General features: G+C 62.1%; 1 protein-coding gene across 1 annotated transcript; it reads right to left on the minus strand.

The window, feature by feature from the left end:
* Spmap2 (sperm microtubule associated protein 2) lies at nt 1-12,217 on the minus strand. The gene is made up of 8 exons (XM_005332169.3): nt 10,276-12,217; nt 9,817-9,936; nt 9,508-9,579; nt 9,201-9,262; nt 8,629-8,698; nt 7,888-8,005; nt 5,859-6,018; nt 1-330 (listed from the first exon to the last, which is right to left on the minus strand). Exons 1-8 carry the CDS (start codon nt 10,512-10,514, stop codon nt 92-94), a joined length of 1,080 nt encoding a protein of 359 aa, XP_005332226.1. The 5' UTR covers nt 10,515-12,217; the 3' UTR covers nt 1-91.
* Nucleotides 12,218-14,112: the final 1,895 nt, after the last annotated feature.

A 14,112-nucleotide genomic window follows, 5' to 3' on the forward strand; every position in this document is an offset into this window, starting at 1 on the left:
TGGGCGCCGCCGCAGCTCGCCCCCCAGGCCAAGAAGCTCAGCGCACACGGCGGGTTACTCGGTGTTTACTGGGAGCTGGGTCAGCCTGGTGTCACACTTTCTTGGTGATGCTCTTTGGGGTGGCAAGCTCGTAGAGGCGTGGGGACGCCTGTGCCACCAGGGAGGCTGGGGAGATGCGGTAGGGGTCGTAGTCCTCATTGAAGTCCTTGCGCACCTTGGGCTTGGCCAGGAAGACCACCCGCGGGCTGGCCACCGCCTTCTTGGTGCCGTCCAGCACCTCCCAGCGGGGATCGCGGTCAGGAACGCATTTGTCTGACTGGGCCTTGGGCACTAGAGGGGGAGAGAGGAACAGCGGGGCTCAGCCAGTTCCCACGCGGCGGCAGGACTCACAGCAAGGCCACGCGCACCTGAGCGAGGTGACACACTGCAGTGTGGACGGACCTAAGGACCTCGTGCTCAGGGAGAGCCAGGCACACAGGCCACCTATGGGTCCAGGACAGGAGAGTCCAGAGAAGGACGTGCACATGGACCCAGGCCTGCAGGGCTCAGGAGGGAAAGGGGCTGCTCATGAGGACAGCCTTCCTTTGGGGTGATGGAATGTTCTGGAATTAAGTAGAGGTGATGATTCCATAACCCCAAGAGTGTACTAAACACCACCCTTTAAGAGGGTAAATTGTGAAGAGAAGAGGCTTCACTGGCTACACTTCCAGAAGTCCTCGGGGCCAGCCCAGAGTCACCCTCGGCTCTGCTCTGGTGTCACTGTGGGAACGGGGTTCACAGAGGCACCCCTTCTCCCAGGAGGTCAGGGAGGCCTGGAGCACTCCCCCGGCCAGCTCCCTCCTCACCATCTCCCCACCCCCCCACCGCAGCCTGTTGGGGAAGAGCGAGCTGGGCAGGGAGGAAAAGCGGCCTCCAGGCCCTGGACTTCCATCTCTGGGAACTCTGGCCCCGTGCTGGGGGTCACAGCCCCCTTCCAAAGCCCCTCTTTGCTTGGTGTCCAGTGCAAATGGACCTGGCTCCACGGGAGCCCTGGGGAAAAGCCAAGCACCTTCCCTGGCAAGCAGGGCCCAGGCAGGGACACAGGCCCAGGGTCTGCAGCACGTGTGGGGCGGGTGGCCAGGACTAGCCCTCCCAGAGGGCTCCCAGCAAGTGTGGAGCCACGTGTGCACCCGTGCTAGAGACACTCTGGCCCCTAGTAGCACATCCCTCTGCCAGCCGCCTCACTCTCTCCCCTCCATGACAGTGCAGGCCTTGCAATTCCCAAGGGTGCTACCCTGCACCACCTCTGTCATTCCACCTTTCTAAATGCGGGTGACAGTGCATGGGTAGAGCCCGTGGTAGAGACCCGCTTAGCACAAACGCGCGATTCCATCCAGCACTGGAGAAGGCACAACGAACAGGTCTCGGGTGGCAGCCCGTGGGTGGCCTCGTGGTAGAGACACGCTTAGCACAAACACCCCGATTCCATCCAGCACGCGAAGACACAACGAACAGGTCGCGGGTGGCAGCCCGTGGGTGGCCTCGTGGTAGAGACCTGTTTAGCACAAACGCCCTGATTCCATCCAGCACGGGAAGGCACAACGAACAGGTCGCAGGTGGCAGCCCGTGGGTGGCCTCGTGGTAGAGACCTGTTTAGCACAAACACCCCGATTCCATCCAGCACGGGAAGGCACAACGAACAGGTCGCGGGTGGCAGCCTGTGAGTGGCCTCGTGGTAGAGACACGCTTAGCACAAACGCCCGATTCCATCCAGCACGGGAAGGAACAACGAACAGGTCGCGGGTGGCAGCCCGTGGGTGGCCTCGTGGTAGAGACACGCTTAGCACAAACGCCCGATTCCATCCAGCACGGGAAGGAACAACGAACAGGTCTCGGGTGGCAGCCCGTGGGTGGCCTCGTGGTAGAGACACGCTTAGCACAAACACCCCGATTCCATCCAGCACGCGAAGACACAACGAACAGGTCGCGGGTGGCAGCCCGTGGGTGGCCTCGTGGTAGAGACGTGTTTAGCACAAACACCCTGATTCCATCCAGCATTGGAAGGCACAACGAACAGGTCTTGGGTGGCAGCCCGTGGGTGGCCTCGTGGTAGAGACGTGTTTAGCACAAACGCCCGATTCCATCCAGCACGGGAAGGAACAACGAACAGGTCGCGGGTGGCAGCCCGTGGATGGCCTCGTGGTAGAGACGTGTTTAGCACAAACACCCTGATTCCATCCAGCACGGGAAGGCACAATGAACAGATCTCGGGTGGCAGCCCGTGGATGGCCTCGTGGTAGAGATCCACTTAGCACAAACGCCCGATTCCATCCAGCACGCGAAGACACAACGAACAGGTCTCGGGTGGCAGCCCGTGGGTGGCCTCGTGGTAGAGACACGGTTAGCACAGGGACATCCCTATTCCATCCAGCACGGGAAGGTACAACGAACAGGTCTCGGGTGGCAGCCCGTGGGTGGCCTCGTGGTAGAGACACGTTTAGCACAAACGCCCCGATTCCATCCAGCACGGGAAGGAACAACGAACAGGTCGCAGGTGGCAGCCTGTGAGTGGCCTCGTGGTAGAGACGCACTTAGCACAAACGCCCGATTCCATCCAGCACGGGAAGGCACAACGAACAGGTCTCGGGTGGCAGCCCGTGGGTGGCCTCGTGGTAGAGACACGTTTAGCACAAACGCCCGATTCCATCCAGCACGGGAAGGCACAACGAACAGGTGGCGGGTGGCAGCCCCTGGGTGGCCTCCTGATAGAGACGCACTTAGCTAAACATTTGACTCCATCCAGCACTGGAAGGTACAACGAACAGATCAAACAGGTCGCGGGTGGCAGCCCGTGGGTGGCCTCCGTGGTAGAGACGCACTTAACACAAACGCTCTATTCCATCCTGTACTGACAAAGGCACAAGGAACAGGTCGCGGATGGCAGCCCGTGGGTGGTCTCGTGGTAGAGGCACGTTTAGCACAAACGCGTGATTCCATCCAGCACGTGAAGGCACAACGAACAGGTCGCGGGTGGCAGCCCGTGGGTGGCCTCGTGGTAGAGACACGGTTAGCACAGGGACATCCCTATTCCATCCAGCACGGGAAGGCACAACAAACAGATGGAACAGGTCTCGGGTGGCAGCCCGTGGGTGGCCTCGTGGCAGAGACACGTTTAGCACAAGCGCCCGATTCCATCCAGCACGTGAAGGCACAACGAACAGGTCGCGGGTGGCAGCCCGTGGGTGGCCTCGTGGTAGAGGCACGTTTAGCACAAACGCGTGATTCCATCCAGCACGGGAAGGCACAACGAACAGGTCGCGGGTGGCAGCCCGTGGGTGGCCTCGTGGTAGAGACCCGCTTAGCACAAACGCGTGATTCCATCCAGCACGGGAAGGCACAACGAACAGGTCGCGGGTGGCAGCCGGTGGGTGGCCTCGTGGTAGAGACATGTTTAGCACAAACACCCCGATTCCATCCAGCACGGGAAGGCACAACGAACAGGTGGCGGGTGGCAGCCCCTGGGTGGCCTCCTGATAGAGACGCACTTAGCTAAACATTTGACTCCATCCAGCACGGGAAGGTACAACGAACAGATCAAACAGGTAGCGGGTGGAAGCCCGTGAGTGGCCTCGTGGTAGAGACCCGCTTAGCACAAACGCATGATTCCATCCAGCACGGGAAGGCACAACGAACAGGTCGCGGGTGGCAGCCCGTGGGTGGCCTCGTGGTAGAGACACGTTTAGCACAAACGCCGGATTCCATCCAGCACGGGAAGGCACAATGAACAGATCTCGGGTGGCAGCCCGTGGGTGGCCTCGTGGTAGAGACACGTTTAGCACAAACGCCCGATTCCAGAGTGGCCTCGTGGTAGAGATGCACTTAGCACAAACACCTGGATTCCATCCAGCACGGGAAGGCATAACGAACAGGTCTCAGGTGGCAGCCTGTGGGTGGCCTCGTGGCAGAGACACGTTTAGCACAGGGACATCCCTATTCCATCCAGCACAGGGAAGGCACAACTAACAGATGGAACAGGTCACGGGTGGCAGCCCGTGGGTGGCCTCGTGGCAGAGACACGTTTAGCACAGGGACATCCCTATTCCATCCAGCACAGGGAAGGCACAACGAACAGATGGAACAGGTCGCGGGTGGCAGCCCGTGGGTGGCCTCGTGGCAGAGACACGTTTAGCACAAGCGCCCGATTCCATCCAGCACGGGAAGGCACAACGAACAGATGGAACAGGTCGCGGGTGGCAGCCCGTGGGTGGCCTCGTGGCAGAGACACGTTTAGCACAAGCGCCCGATTCCATCCAGCACGGGAAGGCACAACGAACAGATGGAACAGGTCGCGGGTGGCAGCCCGTGGGTGGCCTCGTGGTAGAGACACGTTTAGCACAGGAACATCCCTATTCCATCCAGCACGGGAAGGCACAACGAACAGGTCTCAGGTGGCAGCCCATGGGTGGCCTCGTGGCAGAGACACGTTTAGCACAAGCGCCCGATTCCATCCAGCACGGGAAGGCACAACGAACAGATGGAACAGGTCACGGGTGGCAGCCCGTGAGTGGCCTTGTGGTAGAAACGCGCTTAGCGCGAACGCCCGATTCCACCTCGTGGTAGAGAGGCGCTTAGTATGCATGGCGGGGCTTTGATCCAGCATGGGAAAGGCACAAGGAACAGGTCATGGTTGCAGCCCTTCGTGGGGAGTCCCAGCCCCGAGCAACGCGCACATCCGCTCTCAATCGTGTTGACACTTTTTAATATTTATTTCTTAGTTCTCGGCGGACAGAACATCTTTGTTTGTATGTGGTACTGAGGATCGAACCCGGGCCGCACGCCTGCCAGGCGAGCGCGCTACTGCTGGAGCCACATCCCCAGCCCGTGTTGGCACTCTGGAAAGGCCGGTGAGCGTGTGCCGACAGGCACCCAGTCCTCACGCCCGCCAGCGGTGTGCGGGAGAGGGGCCTGCGATGAGGTGAGTGCTGCGCTCCCACCCTTGTCCTGGCAGAGAGCGCCATCAGGCAGAGGACCCCACACACAAGAGCAGGAGGAGACAGTCTGAGGGGTCTCCTCATCGCGCTCAGCCACGCATGCAGACCGTCTTACCTAAATGCAGCTCCAAATCAAAAGCCAAACCAGGAATTGGACAAGTGATATTGGCCACCACACAGACCACGGTGTGATGCAGAGCACGGACAGCCGGAAGCCGCATGGGAAAGAGCGCCAGGAGCAGGAGCTGGCGGGCGGCACTGCCCCACCCCCAGCAGGGGCAAAGCAGGCAGAAGGCGGGAGCCCCAGGAGCAGGAGACCCAGCTGGCCCTAGAGGGGCCAGGGTGTTGGGGCACACGGAGGAGTCTGTGCCGGGTGTTCCAGGAGCAGAGGTTGAGTGGGGGGCACTGGCCAGCGGGCATGCATTGGGCGGGGACTCTGGGCTGTGGCAGGCTTCCAGGAGAGCACAGTGACCCCCTCACACGCCGCCCGCGTGCATGCCGCCTGGGTCTGCCCTGCACTTGGTGCTAAGCGCGTCCCCACAGCCCTAGCCGTGGCCATGAGCATTCTCCCCGGTGGGTGCTCTTCCATTGCTGGGGAAGTGGGTGTTTAACTGGTCCAAATGCCCCCAGGTGACTCCAGAAAACCACCATTCCAAAGGGGTGCCGCCCTCCACTGTGACTGCATCCTCCACGGTCGGGGAGGGCTCCTCCTCTAGGGCATCTGCTCTGCACACGCCCACAGCTCTCGAGGCTCAGGGTCTGCAGTGCAGGGAGTAGTGGAAGGAAGCCGGCCGCACTGATTTGCAAAACCAGGCTTCCTATCCAGACTGGTGTCCCCACCCACAGCCTCAGGTGTGGCCGGAGCAGAGCCCCAGGGCACCTACTCACTGGCCAGTTGAAGGAGACGGCTGTAGTCGGGCACATGGGGTTTAGGTTTTGGCACGGGGTCCCACTCTTCCAACATGGTGGCTGGGACCCTAGGTTTTGCCAGCCTGAGGGTCCGTGAGCTGGGGACTGCCATCTGGGCTGCCCTGGACACCCGGGACACCTGGAAATAGGAATAGGGAAGGAGCCAAACAGTCCATGACTGCTCACTGACCCTGGAGCAGAGGATCCCATAAACAACACTGAAAGATAAGAAACAAGAAATCTGTTTGCAAAAACGTGATGGCCATCATGTGTAAAGGCCTGCCTCAAATCAATAATAAAAACAGGGAACGGGGTAACTGAGATAAAAGAGTGGCCCTGAGTGGTCAACAGTCCTCTTACTGACCAGGGAAATGTACATTAAGCATAGAATACCACTCCATGTCCACACATTTGAGGGAAAAAAAAAGGCCTGACGTTACTGAGCCCAAGCGAGAAGGCCGGCGGGCGAGTGCCGGAGTAAGTGCACAGCTCTAGAGAGCGTGCCACGCACGCCCACGCACGCCCACGCTCAGAGAGCACAGCACTGGGCCCAGGCAGCAGAAGTGCTGGGGTCTGCAGGCCTGGGTACACACTCCAGGCAAGCCACCGTCCACTAGCAGGGACAGGTCCACTAGCGGTAACTCCTTCAGTGGGATGTGGCCCAGCACTAGCACTGCTCTCCAGCGACCCCATGGGGATCCCTCTGGGATCCCTCGCGTGGAGGCACGGACAGGTGCTGCTGGCACACACGAAGCCCAGCCCCACCGTGGGTGCCAGCTGTGGTCTAGCTGTGGGTGTGGAACTGTGCCACACCGGCCAAGCTGGGACAAGGTGGGGCCTGGCAGGAGCTCACCTAGAAACCTGACAGATAATTCTAGCGTTTCCCAAAGAATCCGTGCTCAAACAAAATTGGTTTTCCTCAACTCTGCCCTGGCTGCTCCGAGCCCCCCACCAGGGTTGGCAGCTCCCAGGCAGCTGGCTGCCTCCTCTTCTCCCATGAGACCCCTTCAACCCTGGACCCTCCGCAGCCAGCCAGGTGGGGACTGAGGGACTGCAGGGAGGGCTGCGGAGGGGCAGGAAAGAGGTGTCAGGTGTGCCAGGGCCTGGGGGTTGGGGAAGGAGAGGAGGGACCAGCTCAGAGTGCCCAGCCCTGAACCCAGGCTCAGAACTGGACCTTCTCTGGAGGTCTGGGCTGCCAAGGTCCTAGTGCTCAGGAGTAGTCAGGGGCTGGGCGAGGAAGGCAGGGCAGGCGGGGGACGGAGCAGGCAACCAGGGCCTGACCTCCTCTGGACCCAGAGGCCACCCACCCAGGAGAGCTGCAGCGTGGGCAGGTGCTATGGAGGAGCTTCACCCAGGTCGGGTGGCTGCTGCTGGCCTGTAACCAGCCTGGCTGTCCAGCCAGTCACGGCCAAGCAGTATGCAGCTCCACGGGAGGCTGGACTGCAAGAGGACGCCACCCTGCGCTGGCTGCAGCTGCTGTGGGTGCTCTGCACAGGTTGGGAGCCAGACACCCGGGACCCAGAGATCCCATCCCCAGGGATGGCAAGGCCTGCATTCCAGGAAGCCTGCTGTGGACATTGGGACTGGAATGGCAGAGGCCTCCCTGGCCAGCAGGAGATAGAGGGTGGCTGCCCCAGCCGACAGGGGCCTCACCCCACCCACCAAGGGTGAAGCCCTACTTCCCTGTGGTCAGAGATAAGGGTCAGGGTCTGGAGCTCTCCAGACCTGCTGGCCAGCAGGACGCACTCTCGCAGGGCCAGCAGGATGTGGGCACTTCCGCCGGGCGGGCGGCAGCGCAGCGCTACTGCTGAGCCACGCCCAGCCCTCCACCTCGCAGCAGCCTGGCCCGGGCTGAATGGGAGGCTTTGAGGTGACTCTGGGCCCACAGGGGCAGGGCAGGACCGCCCAGAGCCAGCCCCAGCCCAGAGAGGGAAACAGGCAGGACCTGCCAGCACAGCAGCAGGCCCCAGGCAGCCCCCGCCCCGCCCCAGGGCATGATCCCGCCTACCTCCGACATCTGAATGCTCCAAATGTTGTTCCGGATCTTGGGGGTGGCCAGCTCCTTCAGGCGGTTAGAGCTTTGGTACTCCAGGGTGGCTCGAGGGACGGGCCACGTGGGCGTGGTCCTGGGGGAGCGGCAGTTAAGAGGCCAGCCCACCCCGGGTGTGCGTCCCTCCCTGTGAGCCTGTCTCTCAGCCCTGTTTCTGGATGGGGGGAAGCTGAGAAAGGGGGTCTGGCAAACCAGCCCCCAGAGGAGACTCTGTGAGCCCAGGACAGGCCTCCCTTGGCCTCCAGCGGGTTGGTAGGGCAGCTCTTCCCAGGCCCTCCCACTGCCCCGGAGCCTGGGGAGGACGCGCACTCCAGGGACAGAGCCTTTGCCGAGCTCCCCAGGCCCGCTCCCGAAAGGCCAGTCCCAGCTCCGTCTTCCCAGGAATAAGTCCCCGCTTCCCCGCTGGGCAGCCTCCCCTGGGCCTGTCTAAGGCTGGAACACATGGGCCGCCAAGTCCGCGGGCCAGGGCTCCCCAGTACAGCTCAGAACCCGCAGAGACAGAAGGCGCCTCTGCACGTGCAGGCTCCGGGCCCGTCCACGTCTGCCTCCAGCGATGGACGATGGACGGACGGGTGCAGGCTCAGGCGGCCTCAGCCTCGAGGGCTTCCCTGTGGGCACGGCTTCCAGGGTCAGGGGGCTGCGGCGGTCTGCCGGGAGTGGGCGGGAGGAGGTGGCCCTCGGAGGCAGCCCTCCCCTCACCTGTTGTTGTTGTAACACTCCAGGTAGAACCTCCGTGGCCGTGCCAGCTCCTCCACCCGGCGGGACACCGCTAGAGAGGGAAGCCGCCCAGTCACGGGGGCCATGTGGGCCCCACGTGACCACTGCCCTCTCCCCGGTGGGGACTAGGCAGAACTGCAGTGAACTGGGCGGCTGGGCCGCCTGTCAGAGGCCACTTCTGCTGCCCACAGGAGCGAGGACAGTGGGCAGCACCAGGGAGTGTGGGACCCCACGCAGTTCAGACTGGAACTGGGGTCTGGCTGAGGTTAGTGGGAGCCCTGGGGCTCGTCCCTGGAGGGCAAGTGGATGTGCCTGCAGTCCGCTACTCCTTCCAGGGCACTGGCCACACTCAGGGCAGAGGCCACGGGGAAGGAGGACAGGAGTTCGTTCCTGTGCAAGTAAATGCTGGCTGCCCACACCCCTCGTCCCAAGATGGGTCTCAGGGGCTCTGGAAGCCTGGGACACGTCCTGGGAGGGAGCCCAGGAGGAGCTGTGTCCCCAGCCCCAGACACCCACAGCCAACACACTGGCTGAAGCCCAAGAGGTCCACCTACCAGGAACAGTGATGGCCAGAGTGGTGTCCTTGAGAAAGCGCTCGGTCCAGTACACGGAGGGCCTGGAATACAGCCACAGTCAGGGTGGCAGCCGGGCGGGCCTCCCTCGCTGGGAGGGAAGGCGGGTGCCCACAGCACCAGCAGCCCCTGAGGCAAGAGGAGGGGCAGTGGGACAGGAGCCCCGCCGGGCAGCGTGGTCCTCGGGCAGCGTGAGGGTAGGCAGCTGGAAAGGAAAGGTGCAGAGGGGCACCGCCAGCCTGGCCACAGCCCCACAGGCGCCCTCGCACGGCACACGGGTGCCACTCACCAGAAGAGGCAGAACTGCAGGTTGGTCTGGCGTGGGGACATCCAGGCATAGCCCTCACAGCGGCACCCCCTCCTGCGACGAGAGGGTCCCAGCCCTGCCTGTGGCTCGGGGTTCACCTGTCCCCACACTCCTCACTCCTCTAGACCTCACTGCAGGGCCCCAGAGCCACCACCCAGTGAGGGCCTCCTGGGTGTCCTGGCCCCAGGCTGGAGCCCACTGCCCTGAGGCCACGGCCGGGTGGGGGCAGGGAAGAGGATGCGAGGGCCAGGCGCCCCTCCGTGCCAGGGACCAGCTGGCTACTGCCCTCACCTGTCCCTAGGTCCCTGCCAGTTGGTCTTGGGCTTGGCCAACTCCAGCAACCTCCGCTGCCGCCGCCTCTTGCCCCTGGCCATGGAGACGCTGGGGGTCTCCTCCGTGAGCGTCAGCCGGCTGTGGGAGAGCCTGGGGTTGGCTGGCTGCCCCAGGGTGAGGGGACGCCCGCACCCCGCTCTGGGCTTCCAGCATCTCGGGAGCACTCATGTCTGGGAAGGTGGCCCTGGCCGTCACCTGGCTCTCGGCCCCAGCGCAGCCCCCGGGAGAGCGTCCTGCGCTGGGCAGCCTGGCCTGGGGCGGCACTGGCCCACCTCATGTCTGAGGAGGACCTGCTGGAGGCCAGAGGGGCACTGAAGGCCCAAGAACAGCCCCCGCCTCCCAGAAAGCAGGAACAGGGCAGGGGTCTGGACACAGGCTTCAGGGGAAGCAGCTCCCTCCACAGAAGGCACAGCCCACCTCATCTCAGGCACGTCCTCCTCGGAGTCCAGGGACGCCGCAGGACCAGGGGCCTCCAGGAGCTCCTGGCCTGCCATCTCCTCAGAGGGAATCTCCTCTTCTGGGCCTTGGAAGCCCAGCTCAGCCTCCGGAGGGTCTTGGAGCCTGGGCTCCAGCAGCCGCAGGCCCCCAGGGGCACCGTCCTCGGGTTCCGCAGAGCTGCGGCGGCCACTGAGCGAACCTCGCCAGCGCTCCCCCATGAGCAGGCCCCCTCAACCTGGACCTGCAGCCTCCTGACCCGCTCCCTCAACACCCAGGTTGCCTCACCGTGGCAACAGGAGAATGTCCCAGCAGACCCCGCTCAGCATTCCACCCTGCACTGGGCTCGAGCAGGCAGGGCCGGTGGGCCCGTGCAGGCCCCACTGGTGTGGGCTCACTGAAGTCCTCACTCTCCAGGGCCAGTTCAGAAACTGTCCCTGACCTGGCTCAGCAGCAGTCTCTAAGCTCAGCTTCCTGCCTGTGAGAGACACCAGAAGGGCCACCTGGGGCTCCTGGCTCTTGTGGGTGAGCCTGTCTGTAATTTCTGGAGCTCGGGCAGCTGTCCAGTGTCTGGGAGAGTGCAGGCCTGAAGCCCGAGAGCTGAGGGAACCTGGAGCCGGCTCTGGGTCTGGGCCTCCTATTACCTAAACACCTAAATTCTTAGTCATTGTCAATGGATTCAATTCAAGTCACTGTATCTGGGGTTTGCTCCTTAGCAGAAGGATCCTGGGTGTTGCAGACGCTTCCAGCTCCAGATGCAGCACCTGGAACTAAATCAACCTCTGTGATCCCCAGAGAAGCCACCAGCCCCTCCTGACTCCCAGGAAGCACAGTGGAGAGGACAGGTCCAGAGCAGCCACTGTGAGTTCTTGTGCACAGGTCACCCACCTAAGTCACCTCGCCAATCAACCTCACACCACTGGAGGACACAACGACAGGATCACAGAGGCTGGAGGGGTACGACCCTGTTAGCCCAGAGGGAGCGTTGGGGGCTTCTGCTCAGATAGCAAAGTCACAGCACAGCACAATTGCTGAAGCCAGCAATTGTGCCTGAATGTTGCTGGGAGTGATTCTGAACAGGGAAGGAGGGCCTGTGGGGGAGGAAGCTGGCTTGGAGAACAACTGGCCCTGGGGCAGTTCTGGGGGTCAGAGGCCAACAGGGCTGGCTCCCTCCCAGCAGCCTCCAGGTGGGTGCCTGTGGCTGTGAGGCAGGCAGCTTCTGGGGGTCCTTGGCAGCTCCCAGAGGCATCTGGGTCTGCAAGCCTGTGGTCATTCAGCCAGCACCCCACCACACCCCTGAAGGCATGGGTGCAGGCATTCGGCCCACTGGTGGTCGGTGGTTGGGGGCGCTCTGACCACCTGCAGACAGAGGTCTACTGCTGAGTCAGAGCAGCAGGGCGGGGGGTGGGGTGGGGGGTGTTGGGGGGGGCACCTGCCTCCTACCATGCGGCTCCAAGGGAACTCAGGACCCGCACACCAGCCAAGCTTCAAGCCTGCTGGAATCAAGGTGTCCGTCTGTCTGCCTTGGCCTAGGGAAGGCACGGGAACTGCAGGTCACGGATGGCCACTGGTAAATGACACTCATCTGAGCACTTCCAGTTATCAAGACACCGCAGGGTAAGGAGGAGCAAGCCACTGGTGGGAGACTGTTGGCACACACATGCTGGTTCACACCCACAACGAAGAGGTGACTCCATCAACCCGAAAGAAGAAGAAAACCACCGGGGAAAAAAGGCAGAAGACACAGGGAGTTCGGCCTGACCCCGGAAAACCCTGGGCCTTTCACAGAGGAAAACCTGGGGGCCCGGGGCCGCGCAGGAGCCCTCGGCGGACCCCGGCCGGACTCGCGCACGCGCTGGGGCACCCGCTAAGCCCGCAGGAAGGGAGCGCGCAGGGCCTCCGCCCGCCAGGCAGAGCCGCCCACCGCCCGGAGCCGGTCCCCGCGCGGCGTGGGCGAGGCTTTCAGCCAGGAGGGCGGGCGCGTCCCGGTCCAGCTGCGCGGCGAGCGCGCGGAGGGCCGGGCCCAGCCCCTCCTCCTGGCGGTGCCGGCTGCGCGCGGGGGGAGGGCGGAGGAGGTGGCGCCGGCGGCTGGCGAGGCTGGAGGCGGGCTCTGCCGCCGGCCCGGGCCCGGGCGCCTCGCTGGACAGTCCTGGCGGCCTCTGTCCGACGTGGGCGGAGGGGTTCCTGTTCAGGAGTTAGAACGGGCGGATGACAGATTGTGTGGCATGGAGTCCCTACCCTCTAGCCGAGAGAGGAGACAGGCCTTGGAGGCTCAGGGCCTCGACCTCCGGTAGGATGGCCCGAAGCTGGGTGTCGGGTTAGCACCAGTCAGCACCTGGGCAGGCCTGGGAACGCTGGCGGCGAGATTAAATCGACAAAAAATTTCTTCTTTTTCGAATTTCTCTTTTTTGTTGTTGTTACTGGAGAACTCAGGACCCGCACACCCAGGGGTGCTCTACCACCGGGCCACCTGCCCTTTTAATGTTTTTATTTTGAGACGAGACCTCCCTAAGTTGCTGAGGCAGGCCTTGAACTTGAGAGAGAGAGAATTTTTGTAAATATTTATTTTTTATTTTTTAGTTCTTGGCGGACACAACATCTTTGTTGGTATGTGGTGCTGAGGATGGAGCCCGGCCGTACGCATGCCAGGCGAGTGCACTACGCTTGAGCCACATCCCCAGCCCCTTGAACTTTCGATTCCTGTGACATAAAACTCCTTTTTTTTTTTTTTTTAGGGAAAGAGAGAATTTTTTTTTTATATTTATTTTCCAGTTTTCGGTGTTTATGTGGTGCGAGCGCGGAACCGCTTTAGCTACATCCCCAGCCCAGAAAACTCTTTTAAATGTGATAATGAAGGAAATCTAGAGGGACAGCTAGCTACTCCCCTTCCGGGCAATCTTCAGGTGAAAATCAAAGCAGAGCGACCTTGGTTGTAAAGTAAAGGAATGTGTCAAAGCGGATGCAGTGGTGTAGACCTGTGATCCCAGCCACTGGGGAGGCTAAGGCAGGAGGAACGCAAGCTCTAGACCAGGCTCAGCAATTTAGCAAGACCCTAAACAATTTAGTGAGACTCTTTCTCAAAACTAAAAATTTAAAAAAGGTCAGGGATGTGGCTCCGTGGAGGAGCTCCGTGGGTGCCATCCCTGGCACACAAAACCTCTGAAGAGCTCCACCTGCGCAGTAGGCATGCCACCTGTCCGGTAACTCCTCTGCTGGTGGGTTCTGACCGCCTCCACCCCACATCCCGCTCCCCACCTGCAGCCTTCAAGGCCCCTCTCTGTTGAGTCCTTGAGTTCTTTGGGGTTGGTTGGTGTTCTGCAGGCTGCAGAGGAAAGGCTCACAGTCTTCTGAGCACCAACTCCACGTTCAGCAGGGAGACAGGCCTACCAGCACACTGCCCACCCCAGTTCTCCTGCTGGAGGGCGGTGCCCCAGGCATCTCAGGAGGGTCTAGTCAATGGCCTGGTGGGAATGTGGCCTCCCCTTTCCCCAGTGAGTTTTACTGCTGGGGACGCCAGGCTGCCCTGAAGCCAAGTGGCCCCTGGACAGCAGCAGACACAGCAGCCAGAGCCCCCTCCCAGCTAGAAGCCAGGGAAAGAGGCATCTGCCACACCCAGTCCCAGAAGATGCTGGGAGGGACAGAGTCTGGCCTTGCCACAGGCAGACATGATCCTGTACACAGGCCTGACCTGGGGACCCCAGGGGGTCCATGTGGGCACACCTGCCTGTGCTGTCCCCCCACCCACTCAGAGAGTCCTCAGGACTCACTTCTCCTGGGACCTTCCCTAGCACCCTTTCCGAAGAAGGGGTGAGGATGGTG

The sequence above is a fragment of the Ictidomys tridecemlineatus genome, chromosome 2 (assembly GCF_052094955.1).
Source record: "Ictidomys tridecemlineatus isolate mIctTri1 chromosome 2, mIctTri1.hap1, whole genome shotgun sequence".
In the NCBI taxonomy this organism is placed as follows: Eukaryota; Metazoa; Chordata; class Mammalia; order Rodentia; family Sciuridae; genus Ictidomys; species Ictidomys tridecemlineatus.